At 43.6% G+C, this 20678-nt stretch overlaps 2 protein-coding genes across 9 annotated transcripts; one reads left to right on the forward strand and one right to left on the reverse strand.

The window, feature by feature from the left end:
• Positions 1-3323: 3323 nt before the first annotated feature.
• Positions 3324-11456, reverse strand: THNSL1 (threonine synthase like 1). 8 transcript variants are annotated; one of them, XM_083467459.1, is made up of 4 exons: positions 11338-11456; positions 8542-8597; positions 6581-6726; positions 3324-5696 (listed from the first exon to the last, which is right to left on the reverse strand). In XM_083467459.1, exon 4 carries the CDS (start codon positions 5651-5653, stop codon positions 3434-3436), a length of 2220 nt encoding a protein of 739 aa, XP_083323585.1. In that variant the 5' UTR covers positions 5654-5696; positions 6581-6726; positions 8542-8597; positions 11338-11456; the 3' UTR covers positions 3324-3433. The 8 variants fall into 8 exon arrangements, with proteins under 8 accessions (XP_083323585.1, XP_083323582.1, XP_083323583.1 ...); XM_083467456.1 differs by having other exon boundaries at positions 8480-8597; XM_083467457.1 differs by lacking the exon at positions 11338-11456 and adding an exon at positions 11081-11318 and having other exon boundaries at positions 8480-8597.
• A 22-nt stretch (positions 11457-11478) lies between these two features.
• Positions 11479-20678, forward strand: ENKUR (enkurin, TRPC channel interacting protein). The gene is made up of 6 exons (XM_083467590.1): positions 11479-11668; positions 13011-13161; positions 14985-15130; positions 17282-17505; positions 18792-18938; positions 20162-20678. Exons 2-6 carry the CDS (start codon positions 13085-13087, stop codon positions 20333-20335), a joined length of 768 nt encoding a protein of 255 aa, XP_083323716.1. The 5' UTR covers positions 11479-11668; positions 13011-13084; the 3' UTR covers positions 20336-20678.

The following is a 20678-nucleotide window of genomic DNA, read 5'->3' on the forward strand; positions in this document are numbered from 1 at the left end:
CCACTGAGAAAAGAAGTGTGCATAGATACAGATATATAGGTATATACACACACATACAAAGTCAACTTAGACTAAACATATAAATGCAGTTTCCAAGAACAGGGGGAAGAAAAAGAAATGTGAAATGGTACAGAAAACATTTTAAGGAGAAAAGGGAAGCCATGTGGAATTGAAAGAAATGAAAATGCCAACCCATAGCTATACCAGCAGACTTCAGAGGCAAGGAATGAGGCTTCACATAGAAGTTAGACTCAGAGAAAGTGAGGCCCAATAGCCAGCATACAAGCAAGAACTTTTCCATGCTATTACCTGGTATGAGCATTAAAACTTTATTGCCGTATCCAATGTTGCTCCTAGTCAGATCAAACCCGCTGAAGATAACGGACATGACTGACCTAGACCCACTAATTTCAATAGACCTCACCCACACTATGCATTTAAAATAACATCATACTATTACTGGTAAATAGTTTTGGCTTCCCCTAAAGAATCATGAGAACCATAGTTTGCTAAGAGTGCAAAGAGTTGTTAGGAGCTCCATTTCCCAGAATGGCTTAACAATCAATCCCTGTTCCCAGGGAACCCTGGGAACTGTAGTTCTGTGAGGAATAGGGGTACCCTAACAATGCTCAGCATCCATAACAAGCTACAATTCCCAAGATTCTTTGGGTGAAGCCATGACTATTTGAAGTGTTATGATACTGCTTCAAATCTATAGCAGATACACCCCCCAGTTCTTTAAAGGTAAAGGTAAAGGGACCCCTGACCATTAGGTCCAGTCGTGACCTACTCTGGGGTTGCGGCACTCATCTCGCTTTATTGGCCAAGGGAGCTTCCAGGTCATGTGGCCAGCATGACTAAGCCGCTTCTGGCAAACCAGAGCAGCGCACGGAAATGCCATTTACCTTCCCGCCGGAGTGGTACCTATTTATCTACTTGCACTTTTGATGTGCTTTCGATCTGCTAGGTTGGCAGGAGCTGGGACCAAGCAACGGGAGCTCACCCCGTCGTGGGGATTCAAACCACCAACCTTCTCATCGGCAAGTCCTAGGCTCTGTGGTTTAAACCACAGCGCCACCCGCGTCCAGTTCTTTAGTAGCAACCAATTGCTTCCCCTCTTTTTCCCCCTCTGGCTGGACTTAACCAACTATTTATGTACCAAATGCTTCATGTCTGTTGACTGATTAACAAGGCAAAGAGAGGAATAGACTGAGCAATAGACGACAATCTCCCCATTTACAATCCATCTAACAAACCCTGATTGAAAATAGTTCTCTAGCAAGTTTAAAAATCCCTCCCTATCTCTTTAGATGCCACTAATCACCGAAGACGTTCCTAACAGCTTAAAAGGCCTACATTCTGAGCTCGGATGATCCAAGGAGATCAGAGCTCTGCGGCTCCATGTATGTGTCAGCACATCCGTCACTCCTGCCGCCACCTTGGCTCTGGGAAGCTGGCAGGGGGATTGGAACTGACAGGCCTCCTGCTCTCTCAAGCAAGAGCAAAAAAACCTCATCCATTTCATTGCTCCCTGGACTCCTAAGAGCAGGCACAGCCCAAGCAGACAGGGCAGGGGAGGAGTATAATATGCTACCTAGGCTTATTTGAATAAAGTAAAGCACGACGGCTGCTTAGGTGGCTTCTTCTTGCATGGCAGTTTTAATATTTTCTATTTCATTAAGACCGCAGCGGCAATGCAGACATTTGGAAGAGACTGTCTCCCCCAGGCAGCTGCTCCGGTGTGTGTGCCCATGGTGTAATGCAGAGGGGAACACAAGGGACTGCTGCTCTAGGACTTTGTTCAGAGCAAAAGAAATGGCATCGTCTATAGGAGCACCGCACAATTGGATGAGGCGATAATGAGGCTTTCAAGCTCCTTTCATAACACGGAGGAAGTTAGAGAATGAGAACAGCTTACAATTCTATGGCTGTCAGCTGATGCTAAATTGGGTATTATGCTATGTTGCGGGCAGCCCGCAGAGGCAGTGGTCATGGCAGAGGTCGGGCACCCATAGGCACCCACTGCAAAAATGTTGTGGGTGCTCAGGTCGCTGGGAGATGGCACCAGTGACTCAGACCCCACTATAATGGCATAACAACCCATCTGAGAGAGCTTTGTTTGCTCTGAGGAAGAGCTTCCCAGTGTGAAAGCTGGCCCAAAGGATTTTGCCCAACAATATTTTACGTGTGTGGTGCTTCCCTGCATTCTCTTCTTCCCACCTTTTAAGGAATTGGGATGAATTTCCCCACCCCCAATTTATAAGTATTTCTTTTAGCTATTATGGATAACTCAAAGATTCCTTTAATGCAAGTCCAGACTTTGAAATGCTATTAGTAGGCTTGCCATACGTCAGGAAAGTTCCTGACATGTCCTGGTTTCCAGTTGTAAAAATGGCGTCGGGGGCAATTTTGCCAAATTGGCAAAATGTCAGGGGAAAACCTGGATGTAATGTATGGCAACGTGATGTAAAAAGCAGCAAAAACACTATTTTGGGGGGAGGATTCCCCAAAAAAGCTAAACAACTTTGAAATATGGCAACCCTATTATTAGTAAACTACTATTAGCAAACTGTTAAGGATGCCATCTTGTGGCTAACAGCTAAATAGTGTTGCACAAAGTATCTCTCCAAAACTATTTGTTATTCCTTCCCTGGCCAACCAGAAACATCTGATGAATGGCTGTAGCTCAGTGGTAAAGGGACCCCTGACCATTAGGTCCAGTCATGGCTGACTCTGGGGTTGCGGCGCTCATCTCGCTTTATCGGCCGAGGGAGCCGGCGTACAGCTTCTGGGTCATGTGGCCAGCATGACTAAGCCACTTCTGGCGAACCAGAGCAGTGCACGGAAACACTGTTTACCTTCCCGCCAGAGCGGTACCTACTTATCTACTTGTACTTTGACGTGCTTTCGAACATCTCACTTGCATGCAGAAGGTCCCAGGTTCTTCTTCTTCCTCTCATTAGCTCAGTCGGTATAGCATGAGACTCTTAATCCCAGAGTCACGGGTTTGAGCCCCACGTTGGGTGAAAGATTCCTGCACTGCAAGGACCCTCATGGCCCCTTCCAACCCTACGATTCTATGATAGGGCAGAAAGAAACCCTGGAGAATTGCTGCAAGACTGTGTGAGCAATACTGAGCATCCAAAACAGGACTTCCCTGGGAACCATATGCTAACCTTTTCTATTTCTCTTCCAAACAATGATCTCACCTTTGGGAATATGACATTATTATTTTTCAACAATGCTTGTTTTGTTTCTTACACTGCATTGAGTGCTCATGCATGTAAATATCTGGCAGTATATAGTCACTAAGAGGCAGCTACTGTGTTTACTAAGCATTTATTAAAACATGCGTTTGGGTGAATGTGTGAGGAGGAGGAGGAGGGGAAATATTCAAAGCGCCATAGGAGGCAAATGTCAAATAAGCCTACAGTTAGAAAACCTTCATGAAGTGGTTTTGTATTAAGGATTCAACATGTTCCATGAGGACGCTCATGTCAGCAGCACAAACCTGGTACTGCTGCTTCTCGTTCTTTTTCAGAGTCTCTAATAGGCCCCTGTGGACCGGAGGCAAAGGGTTATAAGAGTTTAACAAGTGAAGCTGACTTAACGGAGTCTGCTTGATTTCTCCAATCCTCAATGCCTGTAGGACAGCAGGTGCAAATTTGGAATAATGAGCGGTAGAAGAAATGATCACCGGGCAAGTTTTATCTTGCAGTCGATCGGCAACCACCTTTGCGAGAGCTGTGTGCGTATCTAAAATGTAGCCTGTGGTATCGAACACAGAGCGAATGGCACCCAGGCAGTCGTCCTCAGAGCACCAATCAGCCACCAAATCCTGCTGAAGCCTGTCCAGGAAGTGTTCCTGCAACTGGAAGCAGCGCTGATTCTCCAGACTGCTAAACAGTTGCGTCACCAGCTGCCCGTCCCCATTAGCAATCAAGTGCAAATGTCGTTCAAGGTTGGAAGACTTCAAAATGTCCACTGCCGGTGACAGACTTTGCATTAATCGCCTCTCCTTTATATTGTACAGGCCTGTTTTTATGAATTCCGTCAAGACGTTGTTTTGATTGGAAGCACAGATGAATTTCCGTATAGGGATCCCCATCATTTGCGCATACTTAGCGGCTAGTATGTTGCCAAAGTTCCCTGTGGGAACACAGACATCGACGGGGTTCCCAAAGGAAATGATGTCTTGCTCTACAAGGTCAAGGTAGGCAGAGGCATGATAGACCACCTGGGGAAGCAAGCGAGCCCAGTTTATAGAATTTGCTGCACTTAACGCTGTCCCGTATTCCACAGTGAGAAAGCCAGTAAAATCTGAATCGGTAAACATCTGCTTGATGGCAGACTGGCAAAAATCAAAATCCGATCTGACACCTATTACTTTTGTGTTTGCTTCCTGGTAGCCGACCATCTGTGATTTCTGAATCTGGCTAACTCCATCCTGGGGAAAGAGGGTGACCATGGCAATCCTTTGTTTATCCGTCTCCTTAAGCCGACTAAAACCATCCAGGACGGCACTTCCTGTGTCACCGGATGTAGCTACCAAGATCAGATAGTTACAGCTTTGGGGGATGCAATAAGCAAACAGGTGGGGCATCAACTGCAACGCCAAATCCTTAAATGAAGCCGTTGGTCCATGAAACAGCTCCAGAAGAAACTGATTGCCTGCCAGGTGCCTAACGGGGGCAATTTTAGAACAGGTAAAATTTTGTCCATAGGCAGCCTGAACTATTTCCCATAACTTGGAAGCAGGCACATCAGCAGGATGTATGCACCTTTCCAGTATAACCTGAGCTCTTTCAGCATAGCTCGCCCCTAGTAGATGTTGCCATTCTCCTGCAGTGAATACTGGAAGCCCCATCTCAGGAACAAAAAGCCCACCATCAGGCGCCAGTCCCTCAACAAGAACATCGCTGAAATATTTCACAGAGCCTTTTGGCTCAACCTTCTTATTGCATCTTAGACTCCTGGTGGAAATGAAGCCATCCGAGTCAGAGTCTTGGTACCGCTTCACTGCATGAAGCACTTTCTCGGCAACAGCGTCGGCTGTAATTCCGTTCTCACAAAGCACACGGACATCGTACCACTTCTTATAAAACTGCTTCCGAAACTGGAGGATGTCTCTCAGTGAGGTTCCGGGCCCCTGCCCCACAATACGGTCTACTTTCATCAACTGCAACCGGTCCGTGATGCTTTGTGTCGGTACGTCCAGATAGACCACAACCCCGTTTTTCTTCACGTGCTCCATGCCGGCAGCATTCATTGGGTTGGAGCCAGTAAGGGAAACGACACTTCCGGATGCTGAAAGATTTAACAAGGCTTTTCCTTCCTCTTCTAAAAATTGCTCATTGCCAACATCCTTCAATTTTTCTGCCACACTCATGTTCCAGGTTGTTTCAAGGACATCGTCGTCCACATCTATGAAGCAGGAGCCTAGTTTCTGCCCTACTATTTTCCCCACTGTCGTTTTACCAGCTCCAGGGGGTCCCATCAGGACAATATTCTTGTCCCCGACAAGAGAATGCCTAGACATCCATGGTGTCCGTGCAAGGGCAAAGCTTCTTGAAAAAATCAACTTTAAATACACATCAGAAACCACGATGCGACTCATTAGCTTTAGATGCCGATTCCAGACCACATGAAACATCTTCTTCTTTTCTCTCAAGCCAATTTCACAAGGAAAGGAAAAGCTTTAAAAGAAGAGGAAGGGGAAATCCAGTGAGCCAGAAATACTTTAAACCTTAGCCACTTGACATTTAAAATAATTACTAGAATGTGAAGACACTTCTGACTGCTCCATTTCCATCTTAGGGGAGCACGTTTTGGGGGGTTTTTTTGAACAAGATCGCTCACCCATTCTGTGACCTGATCATGACAAATAAATGGTGAGGATTTTATTGAATTCCACCTTCTGTGAAATCTGTGCAGAGGGGAAAGGTTTTCCCTTTAAAGCATGTGTGTTTGTTGTGAAATTTCTACTCTGAAAAGAAGCCACATGCTTAAAAAAATAAGCCTCTGTGCCTTCCTGCATAAAATCCTTACACTTAGTTCATTTTCTGTGCGTAGGATAGCTTAACTGTTTCCTTGGCTAAGAGCCACAAGCAGAACAGGACAGAACCACCTCTAACACCTACAATGAATACTCAATAGAGGCACTGACTGTAGGCAGGTAATGTTGTCAGAATCAATAAAAAATCCTCAATGGAGCTCCCGAAACTGGCTGCTAGAAACACCAGTATGTACTCCATTTCTTAGACATACTGTACCACCCCTGCCCTCCCCTTGCCTTTATTTGCACATGTAAGGAAATATTGGGGGCACATTAACCCTAACTACCAGAGGATGGCAAACCTATAGAAGGTGACAGCTGATTACAATGAATACTTTAAAATGCAGGAACAAAAGCACCCGAGAGTGCAATTCAACTCCCATTGGAACGTCAAAACTTCTCCAGTCATTTAAATGGAGCCAGAGTGCACTTTATGCATTTATATAAAATCCTTTCTTTGCATCCAAATATATTTTCTTCCTTTGAAACCAACCAACCAACCAATCGTTTTGTTACATAACTTACGGTTGCAAGAGTAGCTCACTTCTGTCCCGTTATCGTCTGAGCAGGCATTGCAAAAAAAATAATAACAAGCCCAGGCAAATGGTATCTGTGACGTACTCTTGTGCAGCAACCACGTACGGCTTTCTTTTCTTTTTGTAAGCCTCAATCTAGATGGAGGAGAATAAAAGAGAAAGATCAGAGTGAAGCAAATGCCGCACAAGCAATTGCTCTCCAGAGGCAACAGAAGAACAAGCACCGGGCAAAGAGGACTCACTCCAGCCCCAGAACATGAACACGTTGCCAAGAGTGGATTCGTTTTGTTTGCTCAGGGAAATCAACAGCGACGTCAACACGTACAGTACCACAAAGCAAACAGTGCACACATTTCAAGTCAGGAGACTAGGAAAACCTCGTATGCTTTGCCTTTTCAAAATTAAAACAATTTGGCCCTGAAAACAATATACAGTGGTACCTCGTGTTAAGTACTTAATTCGTTCCGGAGGTCCGTTCTTAACCTGAAACTGTTCTTAACCTGAAGCACCACTTTAGCTAATGGGGCCTCCCGATGTTGCCGCACAGCTAGAGCACGATTCCTGTTCTCATCCTGAAGCAAAGTTCTTAACCCGAGATACTATTGCTGAGTTAGCGGAGTCTCTAACCTGAAGCGTATGTAACCTGAAGCGTATGTAACCTGAGGTACCACTGTAATCCTGCATTCTGGTAATGCTAGATGCTTAGCTCTTGCAAGTAAAATATTTTTGGTGAAAGCAGAGTTTAATGTAGCCTTTGCTAATCTGGTACCTTCCAGATGCTTTGGGAAACTCCCATCATCCCTAATCACTGGCCTTGCTGGCTGGGGCTGATGGGAGTTGGCGCTCAACATCTGGAGCAGGGCAAGTTTCCCACTTTGTTCTAGACAAACAAAGCTTCCTTCACTTGCTGAGCTACTTTAATGGTGCCAGAAGAACCATTCTCATTCACCATCTTATACTGTTCATTTTTGCCCCTTGGCATCTTTTGACATGTTTATTCCATAATAAGTACAGTGGGTACCTCGGTTTACGAACTTAATCCATTCCGGAAGTCCATTCTTAAACCAAAACCATTCTTAAACCGAGGCACGGTTTCCCTAACGAGGCCTCCCGTCGCCGGTGCCCTTCCACCATTCGGATTCCATTCTTAGACTGAGGTAAAGTTCTCAAACCAAGACGCTCTTTCTGGTTTTGCGGAGTTTATAAACCAAATCATTCTTTAACCGGACTGTTCTTAAACCGAGGTACCACTGTATGCAGCCTGTAAGACAAGAGGGCATAAATGTCCTGAAGGGACTCCTCCATTCTAGTCATAGCACAGGGGCAGGGATATCTGTGGTTCTCCAGTGGTTGTTAGACTACAACTATCACTTGCAGCCAGCACAGCCAATGGCTAAGGAGCTGTAGGCCAACAGCATCTGCAGGGGTGGAAGTCTGCTAGTCATAGTCAACTAGCATAACAGAGAAGTACGACATTCACACAGCAATTGTTTTCCATATTCCATGCTCCCACTTTTTCTGCGCTATTCCAAGTATTCTGGGGCTTGGAGCAGGAACCTTCTCCCCAACTCTATTCCATCATCCAGCTAAAGCTTTTTTAAAAAATAAAATAAAAATTCAGGTGCATTTCCTGATGGATAAGTAATTGCAATGAGTCCCAGGTTATGGTTTGAAGGCAAATGAAACAATTTGCTGAAGCAGTGCTGGGCTGGTCACTACTTGGATGAAAGAAAGGTGGGGTATAAAGGCATAAAAAAATATTTTTTTAATTACATTTCCATGGTGACCTTTACATTTAATATTTGTAGTGATTTTGTTTGTTCTACTGCATTACTAGAATACCTCCAATGTGCTTTAACTGTAACTTTATTCTTTTTAAGTTGCTTACTTTCTTTTATTTAGAAAATTTAGCTGATGTATACAAATGAATGCAGGTCACAGAGCTTATACTTCTTCAGCAGCAGTTTGTCTCTCTACAGGAATATGTGCTGATTCCTTTGGGAAACCTAGATTTACATGCGAGAAACAGACGAAAAGTGTTGACTGGGCCAGAAATCAGCAGAGTCCTTCGGCGGTGTGGGGCCATGACTGTGATTGTGCCAGTGCAAATATTTAACTCACAGTTCTTTGCCCTTCCCTGGCTGAAAAACATGGCTGCAATTCACCATCTATGTAGAACACTGGCCTTCTGGGACATGGCTGGTTTTCTGAACTACTGTACACTAAAAGTATTATATTTTATACAGTTATTGTCACACACCCAATGTGGCCCTGCTGAAATAGATCCAGGCTGAAATTTGATGAATACTAACATGGGCGTAGCCAGGATTTGGGGGGGGGGCAAGCCTTTTGTGGGGGGGGGCAGAACCTCAGTTTGCTATGTATTTTTATTGATTGCGGGGCAGCTGCTCCCCCTTGGCTACGCCCATGAATACTAATGTAGGTACGCATAAAGCTCCCATAAAGGCACTGCTACCCCACTTCCAGTAATGTGTGCTGACCTACTTTAACCAGAAAGCAATGAATTGAATAATATTTCTACAGCTCTGATTCCAAAGAATTCAAATCTATCCCAAGGTTTTGCCCTTAAAATACCATAGATCTGAGTGATGTCCCCTTGGAAACCCCAAACTGTTTTTTTCCATTACATTATCATTGCAACAAAACTGTTGAAGAAAAATTTGAATATCTATCTGTCTCAGGTCAGACATAGGTAAAGTTAAAGGGACCCCTGACCATGAGGTCAAGTCGTGACCGACTCTGGGGTTGCGGCACTAATCTCACTTTATTGGCCGAGGGAGCTGGCGTACAGCTTCCGGGTCATGTGGCCAGGATGACTAAGCCGCTTCTGGCAAACCAGAGCAGCGCACGGAAATGCCGTTTACCTTCCCGCCTATTTATCTACTTGAACTTTGACGTGCTTTTGAACTGCTAGGTTGGCAGGAGCAGGGACCGAGCAACGGGAGCTCACCCCATTGCGGGGATTCAAACCGTCAACCTTCTGATCGGCAAGTCCTAGGTTCTGTGGTTTAACCCACAGCGCCACCCGAGTCCAGTTCTTTAGTAGCAACCAATTGCTTTCCCTCTTTAAACTGGCAAATAACATCCAAAAATAAGATTGCCATGAGCAATTCAATACATATTTTAGCCATGCAGCATAGATGATTACAATAACTACGATGTAACATGGAAGCAGTAAGTTGGTATTTCCAATACTTCTTTGTGCCATTAGCTGTTGTACAACATAAAAGAGAAAACAGAATTTGTGGATAAGCTTTAAATAGCACTCATTTATGAAAATTTTAAAAATATCCAGTGATTTGAGAATTGCCTTGCAATTCTCTTCCTCTTCCTGTGCAGGCATCAGTTACTATATTAAACAATCAGAGTGCAATTGCAAAGCATTTTCTATAACTTGCACCTAGCAATGCCAGTAGCAATGACCCCAATTCAAAGCAGAATCCGACTTCTAAGAAGGCTGGAAGAACAGGAGTATGGCAAGAATGAAGTGAAGGGTCAATGTATTAATTCAAATGTGATCATAACCAATATGAATTGTCTTAGTTATCACTGCTTCTCACCCAGCAGTGGCCAGCTTTCTTCCATAGGCAACACATGTGAATCTTTTCAAATGTCGTTTTAGTTATTATTACATTTACATCCCACACTTCTACAAAGGACATCAAGCAGCATAAGAAGAGTCTGCTGGATCAGACCAATGACCTAGTCCAATACAGTGGTACGTTGGGTTAAGTACTTAATTCGTTCCGGAGGTCCGTATTTAACCTGCAACTGTTCTTAACCTGAAGCACTACTTTAGCTAATGGGGCCTCCAGCTGCTGCTGTGCCGCCGGAGCCCGATTTCTGTTCTCATCCTTAAGCAAAGTTCTTAACCTGAAGCACTATTTCTGGGTTAGCAGAGTCTGTAACCTGAAGTGTATGTAACCTGAAGCGTATGTAACCCGAGGTACCACTGTACAGTACTCTATTCTCATACTGATCAACCAGATACAGTACCTAGGGGAAGCCTACAAGCAGAATTTGAGCACAAATGGTATTCAGAGGCCTATTGCCTCCAACATCCCCCACACCAAATGATAACAGTGTGGCACTGACTTCAAGAACTGTGTACCAGCACCTTTTTGATTCTTAAAAAACAAAAACAAAAAACCACCACTGGGATCTGCCTAGCTCTGCTGAGCAAATTTATTGTATTGCCAATTTACTGGGCTGCAGTTGTGAATGCATTCATGTATACATCTGAGCTCTGCGTAAGAAACCCACGGGTTGCGCGTCTTGCACTTGACTGCTTTGGGGTTCTGCTGCTTTCTTCCCATGTGTGCAAATGTCAGCCTACTCGCGCGGTGCATCTGATGCCGGCGGGCCCACCAGACCTCATGCATGCCACAATACAAACACCCTTTAAACTTTATTCAGCGACCCGTGACTTTCCTCTCCGCTGCAGCAGAAACAAAGCAACGAAGAGTACCCCTTCTTCTTCAAGATATGGGGCGGCCCCCCGGTCTCGTCAGTGGGTGGGGAGGGAGGCTCCTGCTCCAGAGGGGAGGCTGCTCCTCGTGAGCAGGGAAAGGATCCATGCACGTAGCATGGATCCGAAAAGGAAGGAAGGAATCCGTTTCAAGGCACGCAAAAAAAAAATTAAATTAAAAGCCCTGCCCTCCCATAAAGCGCCTCTCCGCCATTGCTCAACCCAGCCCCTCTCTAACCACATGCAGGCAGACCTACCTGCTACTACGCGTGCGCGAACTCCCACGCCGGCGGCGTCCTCCTTCCTATCTCTGTACAGTATCTCTACGGCGGCGTCCTCCCACCCTGCCCCTGATGCGCCTGCGCGCCATTCCTTTCCTCCCCGGCTTCGCTCATTGTTCACAGCACAGTCCCGGAAATGGCGTCACAAAGCCTCTCTCCCGTTCCACACACACACAAACACGCGCGCGCGTTGCTAAGCGGTGGTTGCCAAGGGCGACCAAACAGTGCCGCTCGTTCTAATGCGCGGCAGCCGAGGAGGCTTCGAACGGGAGCGGAAAAGGGCTCGGAGGAGAGAAAGGAGAGCGGGGTAAGGCGAAGAGAGGGAGGCGGGGAAGGGATGGGAAGGGCGGGCAGGGAGCAGGGAAAGCAAGAGGGACTCTGAGCGGGTGCAGACGGCGCGCGTGGGAATGCGAGGCAGGCAGGTCGTTCGCCCTGGACTCCTTGCGTGTTGGTAGATTGATACACCGCCTTCTCTCATAAGGAGCTCAGAGCGCTGCACGTGCTTCTCTCACACACTTTTTTTGGGGGGGGTCCAGATCTCACACATTTTTAACTTCACAACAGCCCTGCGAGGTAGGTCAACTTGAGAGAGTGGCTGGCCGGAAGTCACCCAGTGAGCTTCTTTGCGAAGTGGGGTTTTGTAATCCAACAACATATCAAAGGCTAAGATATCATCATCATCATCATCATCATCATTATCATCAATCTCATCTCTGCCTGTTCAGATAAGCAGCAGTAGCAGCAGCTCTCCAAAGCCTCGCCTTTCCCAGATCTGTCACCTTGACAGCCTTTTAACTGGAGGTTTTTTTTTAACCCAGACCCTGAACGAAAAGCATTTGTGTATTTTTGGGAACCATGACCCGTAATAATAATAATAATAATAAATTGTATGCGCTTTGACATTGCATTATAGCATTTCTGGAGCCTATTCCGATAGCTGCTTTTAACTTGTGCAGCATACATCTTGCACATATGGCAGCTGACGTGTGGCAAAGCACATCACCCGATCACTTGGCAGGATGGTGTTAAAACTATCCAAGCTACCGCAGGGTGAGGTTTAACATAACTCTGGGGAAGTCATACATGGGTTTCCTCAGCCAAGTGCAGAAGTACAATAAGACCTTCCTCACCCACTTGGCAGGACAATTCAGGTGTTAGGTTGTAGAGACTCGGCATGTGATGTCGTTACTTGGAAAAATGGGTGAGAAACCCGTGGTGCTCCAATGTGGTTGGACGATTCTCTGCAGTCCTGATCCCTGGTCGTGCTGGTAGGGGCTGTCCCAACAACTTCTGGCCCAGGGTCAACTCTGTGCAGACCTAGAGAGGAGGCTGGGAGTGATAATGTGAGCGATATTAGGGCAAACCGTGGAACTGGGATGGTTGAAATGTTGAGGTCAAAGGGTAATAGTGACCAGCCAAGGAGGAATGTGCAAACGAGAAGAATATAGAGTGTAAAAGAAGGAAGGGGAGGGTAAGAAGTATGTGCCTGGGGGACGGGATGCAGGGAGAAAAACCCGAAAGGAGAGGTGGAATGGTGTTTATCAGACAAAATGTGACAGGCAGTTCACTTTTTAAAAGATTTTTTTAAAATTTTAAAAAATATATTCAAAAGTTACAATACATTTTCAATCAATGTATCCCCTCCACAGACACAGATATTTTAAGACAGTTCACTTTAGAAGTCTGGCAATTTGAATTATCTGCAGACTGTATCACTGTGAAGATGGCAGCAATGTGCATGGAGGAGAGCATTTACAACCTTCTACCTTACAATCTGGATAAGTCTTGCAAGGCACCTAGGTATGTGGGTAAGGACACTTGGGACTCATTCTGACAAACCTTTTATACTTGTCAATCAGTGATTGACCTGTTCCTATGGAAAGTGTTGCAATAATTTTTCTGCTCAAATGAATTTTGTCTCTACTATCATGGTGGCACTGTGGGTTAAACCACAGAGCCTAGGACTTGCCGATCAGAAGGTTGGCGGTTCAATTCCCCGTGACGGTGTGAGCTCCCGTTGCTCGGTCCCTGCTCCTGCCAACCTAGCAGTTCGAAAGCACGTCAAAGTGCAAGTAGATAAATAAGTACCACTCCAGCGGGAAGGTAAACGGTGTTTCCATGCGCTGCTCTGATTCACCAGAAGTGGCTTAGTCATGCTTGCCACATGACCTGGAAGCTGTACACCGGCTCCCTCGGCCAGTAAAGCGAGATGAGCGCCGCAACCCCAGAGTCGACCAGGACTGGACCTAATGGTCAGGGGTCCATTTACCTTTACCTTTTATCATACTACAGCCTTGGAATTGAGAAGGGACATTTGGGTGCATTCACATGGCAGTTTATTCTGTTTTTACGACAGAATACTTCTGGAACTATAGTGGAATATAGTGCAAGTTTATTATTCATTTCTGTGTTATTTACTTCCCGAAAAAAATCTGTTAGCAAATAATATGGAAATGAGTGCTAAACTTGCATTATATTCCACTATAGTTTCACTGTAATCCACTATAGTTCTGGAAGTGACTTTTACATCATGTGAAAGCTCAAATATAATTTTGAGATTTTGCCTTTTTCTTTTTTGCTTCCCTAGTATTTAATGCTGTTCTCCTTTCTTTTCCATCTTTTTAATTTTTCAAGATGTGCTTCGTATCCTCTCATAGCATACTAGTGTGGCTGATATATAAGGAATTGCTGCAAATTGCAGTCAAAGAGAACGCTCCCCAGCTCTGTCTTATGTGGTTAGGATTTTTATTGCGTGAACCACTAATGGCAGAATTATACAATGGACACGTCTTTTTGAATATACGGCAATGAATAACTGAAATTTAATTTCACCAGCTCAGGCAAATGTTATGCCTTTCTCATTCATGTGACCCAAACCACTTGAAGTCATGGCAGACCAAGAGAGAAATTCAATATAATCACTATAAAGTGATAAAATGAATGAGAAACAGTGTTTTCAAAACCAGTAAAGAGAATCACTTTGGAACAGCAATTCCCTATTTTTGCTGACTTTTATTCCACTGTTGATTTAACTCTGGATAGGTGTGCAGTGTATAATACCAAGCTATGGCTTAATGGGACCATGTGAAGGTGTCACAGTCACTTATTTCCTCCCCAGTCTTTATTACTCCCACACTGTGCTCAACTAAGCCCAGTTTTGACTTAGCATGTCACCTGAACCTGGGCTTGTAGTTATAAACTCTCCTTAGCTGTGATTCCTGCATTGTGGGGAGTTGGACCAGGTGATGATTGGGGTTCCTTCCAGTTGTACAATTCTATGATTCCTTGCTACAGCCAAGAACAAACTTTGCACGGGAGTTGGGAAGACTGGGGCAGAGCAAGGTGACTACAACCTCCTTGAGGCGGCCCATTTGCATGGTCCTGGTGAGCCATAGTTTGGCTTACTGTGTCATGTGAACCAGGTCAATGGGTGTTGCTGATTTCAGGCACAAATGAGATCAGAACAATATTATTTCTTTTCAAATAGTTCATTTTTTACTTTGATAGACAACAGTCATTAAGGGACAGTGCTCAAGAAGACAGTGGTCTGTTGGGGGGGGGGAATAGCCTGTAGCCTCTCTTTCAGCTCTAATTATTGTGTGTATATTTTCTCTTCACTAAAGATATGTATCGACATTGAAAACGTATGTAAAAAATACAATACAGCAAAGTAAAGCACCGTGGAAAACCATAGGACCACCAAAAGTCCAGGTGCCAAATCCAAAAGACTTCCTTCAGAAACATTCAAAGGAACCAAAGTTACCACAGAGTATGTTTCATTAATTTGAATATGTTTATTAAATGTATACCATTTGTATATCTTTTTCCAGTGCATAGAATCGTAGAATATAGTCCCAACTCCCTGCAGTGCAGGAATCTAAACGAAAGCATCCATGACAAATGGCCATCCAATGCCTACTTAAAAGCCTCCAATGAAGGAGAGTCCACAACCTCCCAAAGGAGATCGCTCCACTGCTGAACAGCTCTTACTGTCAGAAAGTTCTTCCTGATGTTTAGCTGTAATCTCCTTTCTTGTAACTTGAAGCTATTGGTTCAAGTTCTGCCCTCCAAGCCAGGAGAAAACAAGCTTGCTCCATCTTCCACGTGACAGCCCTTAAGATATTTGAAGGTGGCTATCATATCTCCTCTCAGTCTCCTCTTTTCCCAGGCTAAACATACCCAGTACCTTCAGCCACTCCTCGTAAGGCTTGGTACAAAGCAAAAGAACAAATCATGTAAAAATATCTGTAAATGCAAGATAAAAACTGTGCAGCCAAGAACAGAAATCAGCCATTCCAATTCATTCTCAGAAGAAATCTCCAAAGCCTTGTGAGAAAGGATGTGTGATATTAACTTCCACTAGGAAGTTTCCACCAGAAGTAAAAAGTATTCAGTTCTAGAGTGAGATCATCCCACAGACTTGGGGCCACTGCTGTAAAAGCCCTACTTCTAGCAGCAGATATAAGGATTGCCTGCAGAGATGGTAACTGCTAAACACAGGGAGCAGGGAGCTGATATAATGAAAGCCTACCAAACCTAAGCCTAGATATTTATTTCATTTTAATCTCATCCTTTATCTGAGGGGTACTCAGCATTGTTCTCCCCCTCCCCCCATTTTTTTATTCTAATGGCTACCCCGGAAGATATAATGACTTGCCCAAAGTCAGTACCATTGCTAAGTAGTTATTTGTATTCCAGTCTTCCTAAGCCTAGGGTAATATTCTGACTACACCACATTGATGAATATCCCAGGCCACGTAAAATTTCACTACAATTTTACCCAGGTTAACATCCAGTAATATCTACTGTATTCTCTGGACACATGGGCAATTCTGTTCTAGTGATTTTAAGGACCATATGTTAGTTGGCTGGTTGTTTAGTTTTTGCCTCTGATCTGGATGTGCAAGGCTAGACATCAAGGCTTTTGTTAATCGTGCCAAGTCTGCATATTTTAAGGAAGACTTAAGTTGGCCAATCCACACCATGCTTGGGAAAGCTCAGCTATTTAATAGAGATCTCCACTGAAGTCCCCTTATAGTGCTTAAAATGGAAGTGTTTGCTTATAAATGTATATATTGTCAGAAAGAGTGGTTATAGAATGTGACAAATGGATTTGGGGAATTGTGACAAGTCCAGGAGCATTACAGTTGGACCCCAAGTAACCAGGAGCATCAGTGTTGCTGACTCCAAATGTTTTTCTAATATTATTATTTGTTATATACCTACTACAAAAAAAGTTTCAGTGTGACATGCAATATGAAAAATAGGGTTAGGGAAAACAAAACAAAAAACAAAAAAATTAACAAGAACAAGAAACACTTAAAATGTTCATAGACTAATTATAAAAGCAGCAGACAAGAACTCACCTCCCTCCAGCTACACACAATGACACAAAAAAAGGTATGAAACCTTTCAAAATAATGAGTGTGGGTATTTTCCTGAAGCACAATATAGTTTGGTTTTTTAATGTACATTTACTTAGCTTTTTAAGCCTTTATGGCAATATGTCATCAAGTTGTTTTGTTTCTTTCCGCAACTATTTTGAAATGTATCTTTTGCCCTTCACTGGGATGTCTTGGGCAGTGGCTTAAATATTGTTGATCTTGATAGTTTACAGCAGTTACTTTATTCATTTATCATCCAGGACATGACAAGTCCCTCTCTACCCAGTCCTTCGTGAGCTGTCACCTCTCCCTTCTTACACATCGCTTCTTATACTTGCTGCTCCCCAAAATAATCCTCCTTATGATGCAAAGTGTCATAAGGAAACGAGCTGTCTAGGGCTGGGAGATCAGAATCCAGAAAATTGGGGGCAAGGGTGAAGGTTGAATTAAAGGCATAGACTTAGCAGAATCCTTAGATGAACATTTTAAAAAATGTAATTCATTTTGTGGCTTTTTATTTTTAAAAAAAACAACAGGAAATAAACATCAAGGAGGTAAGAAAGTGAAACCAGGTGTGCCTAAATTGTCAGATCACCCACTCGTGGGAATTCAGAGTTCAAAGAATTTCATAAGCACAAATGCAGCTAATGTCATCATGGGAGTGCCTAAGAAACCTCTACCAGCTTGTGTTGACCGACGACAAGGCGACAAATACGTCCTTGAAACTTCAGGACTCGTTCCAAAATATCTCAAGAAAAAGGTATGCCTTATCAAAATGATGTGGTGCATTTACTAACAGTGAAATGCTATACATGCCTCCATAGACATAAGTCCTGTTGAGTTAAATGGGGCTTACTCCCAGGCAACATCAACCCATTTGCCTTGCGGGAATCCCTTGTGGACGACCACAGTGCCTGGAGACAGGCAGTCAAGTTGTGTATCCATAGCAGTGACCAAAAGAGAAAAGACTGCTTGAAGGAGCACAAGAGAGAAGAAACGCCGTGGTACATCTGCAGCAGCACAACTAGACACCTTCATCTGCAACAAGACATGTCTCTCCCACATTGTTCTCTACAGCCACAGCAGGCGCTGCAACCTTTCAGCAGCTTGACCTCGCCCCCAAAGGCGCACTCCTCCATTGTCTCCCAAGACAGACAGGTGCCAATATCAACTCCCAAGCATAGGACTGCAACATAAGGCTCACTTATTTGCAATACTGAGTGAGCCAGACGAGCCATTGGTGTGATCCAGAAGGCTCCTCTGATGTTCTTAGGGCACGGGCAAAATTTTTAGAAACCAGAAGTGCCTGACCCTGAATATCTTTGTTGGGAATCTTAGTATTTTTAGCCAAAGTGAAGTAGTGGACATTAATGAGAAGTAGGGATATTTTTGAGTATTTTATAAAAGGTGTTAGATGTTTAATATCATAACTGAAGTCACATGTATTTAAAAGCAACAACAGATCAACTGAAGAATCCCATCCATCTCCAGATCAGTCCCTTTGCCCACAAGGGTACCAGCTACACCCCCCTTCTGCATGCTTCATTATTCATAGGAAATGGAATAATTTTTCTGCTAAGGCTGCAATCCTGTATCTACTTACCTAGGAATTAGCAGCATTGAATTATGTGGGGCTTATGTCTGAGTTGGTATGTATAGGAGGATTGCACTGTGAATCTATAGTTCTGAAGTCTAAAGGTCCCTAGCCAACATTTCCATAAATTTTATAGGCTTAGTGTGTGTTTCTCCATTATTTTTGTATTTATTTTCTAAAGGTTTTTTGGTACTTTTGCAAAACCTCATGCCTGTTGATATGTACCACTTGCATGTAGATGCTGCTGTTGGCTACATAAGGATTCATACCCAAGTGAATGAGTGCACTATTAGTATATACTAGGATTAATGAGAAAAAGTTCAAAGTAGTCTTTTTCTTTCTAAAAAAAAAAAAGGAAAAAAAGTTATATTACATAAGGGTCTTTGTTATTGATGACGACGACAACAACAACAAAAGTATATGAATATCTGGAAGGTGCATTTTTCTTGTAGGATTACGGCATTACTCCGAAATATGTAACTAAGCGAAATGAAGAAGTAAAGAGAGCCCAGGAAGAGTATGATGCCTATGTCAAGGAAACTCTCAGACAAAAAGCCATGAAACGGCTCTCTGATGAAGACAGGGACAGTCTTCTTGAGGTATGTGGGTTGACTTGAATTAGACAGACTGAGGCATAAAAGATACATTTGTACAGGTACGAATGGGAAAGGCTTTATGAATAGCATTGCAACTAAGAAGGGTAGATTTTCACTAGATGGAGCTCTAGAATAGTTATCTGCAGGACTGAGCAAGTTGGATGTGACAGAAATGTTTACAAAGTCTTTTCTGGAAGCTAGATTCCATATCATCACACACTTCATTGCATCAGCAGTAGTGGACCACTGTGGAGCCCAACTGCAGTTAAAGGCATGTCAGAAGGTTTTGTCCCACTTTAAAGAATAATCGGTAGCCAACGTCTTGAGGGGTTTTTTTTACGTTACAGTGTGCGGAAAATACAGTTGTGCAAAGCAATCTGTGCATGTTTAATATGAAGTAAATCCCATGGTGTTCAGTGCACCTCACTCCCAGGAAAATGTATATAGGACTGTGAGCCTATAAATGTTTACTCAGAGGAAAGCCTTACTGAGTTCAGTGGAGCTTAGCTTACACTCAGCTGAGTATAGCAGCCTTTCTCAAACTTGTGACCTCCAGCTGTTTCTGGAGTCTCAACAATCATGGCCAGTGGATAGGGATAATACGAGATGTCCAAAACATCTGGATAGGGATAATACGAGATGTCCAAAACATCTGGAGGTCTCCAAGTTGGAGTATAGGATTGCAGTCCTATATATATATATATATCTACTCAGAAGAAAATTGCATGGAGATCAATGGGGCTTATTCCAGTGTAAGTATGCATTGCAGGGTGGTGAACTGCTGCCCAGCAGGCTGAACCATTAAGCAATTTTTATATTTTTTTTTGCCCCTCCAACATGTACCAATTTTTGCCTGCAGCAGTAGCAGAATCTGCATGAAGTAACAACACAACATTGGGCTGGGCATAGAGATAAGCCCAGCCTCTTAATGGGAAGGGAAGCACCAATAGTCTGAAGAGGCAGAGGGGGCTCAGTTCCCCCACCCCTCTCTGATGCTAAACTGGGCAGAGAGGTCCCTAGTATGTTTCTTCTAGTCATGTATTTATGTGTACCTGCATTTGTATGTGTGCTCTGATGTATGTACCTGTATGCGTGTATATATGGTGTACGAATGCATGTATGAATATAGGGTGGCTTCCCAGAGGGCTTGTATAAGATTGCAGCCTTGTTGTGTTACTGTATAATGCTGCCGTATACTAATTCGTCTCTTTGTATACTCCAAATAGGGTCTCAAGAAGAATTGGGAAGACGTGCATCACCAATTCCAAAGCCTTTCCGTTGAAATAGATACACTACCAAAGAAACTTCACAAAGAAAGGCTGGAAGCAGAGATGAAACAGCTGGAACATGACATTCAGACAATTGAGAAACACAGAATTATTTATATTGCAAACAAATGAACAGGGCATCCTTGGGGGGGGGGGAATCCTCTGAGATGAAAACAAATACTACTTTCACTATATGCCCATATATTCATCTGTAGATGAATACTTAGGTTTTGACAAGTTAGGTAGAACTTTAGCTATATTTTATTTTTGAAAGTTTTAAAATATCTATTTTTTCCCAAAATAAATATATCTATTTATTTATTTCCTGATTGTTCAGTGACCTATACTTTTATTTTTAAAAAACACCCTGAAAGTTTCATTGTTCATGTAACATGCTGTACAGCAATAATTCAAATAAGATGATAAATTAAGAGAGTATGGGAAATAAATGTATAATAAAGAGTTGCTAACCAAA

Source organism: Podarcis liolepis, assembly GCF_965112155.1.
Source record: "Podarcis liolepis genome assembly, chromosome: 12".
Lineage (NCBI taxonomy): Eukaryota > Metazoa > Chordata > Lepidosauria > Squamata > Lacertidae > Podarcis > Podarcis liolepis.

Coding starts and splice junctions, on each gene's coding strand:
- THNSL1 (XM_083467459.1), bottom strand. CDS start 5,653: ATGTTTCATGTGGTCTGGAATCGGCATCTAAAGCTAATGAGTCGCATC.
- ENKUR (XM_083467590.1), top strand. CDS start 13,085: ATGGCAGCAATGTGCATGGAGGAGAGCATTTACAACCTTCTACCTTAC. Junction 13,162..14,984: donor AAGTCTTGCAAGGCACCTAG/GTATGTGGGTAA, acceptor TCTTCACTAAAG/ATATGTATCGACATTGAAAA. Junction 17,506..18,791: donor CAAAATATCTCAAGAAAAAG/GTATGCCTTATC, acceptor TTTTTCTTGTAG/GATTACGGCATTACTCCGAA.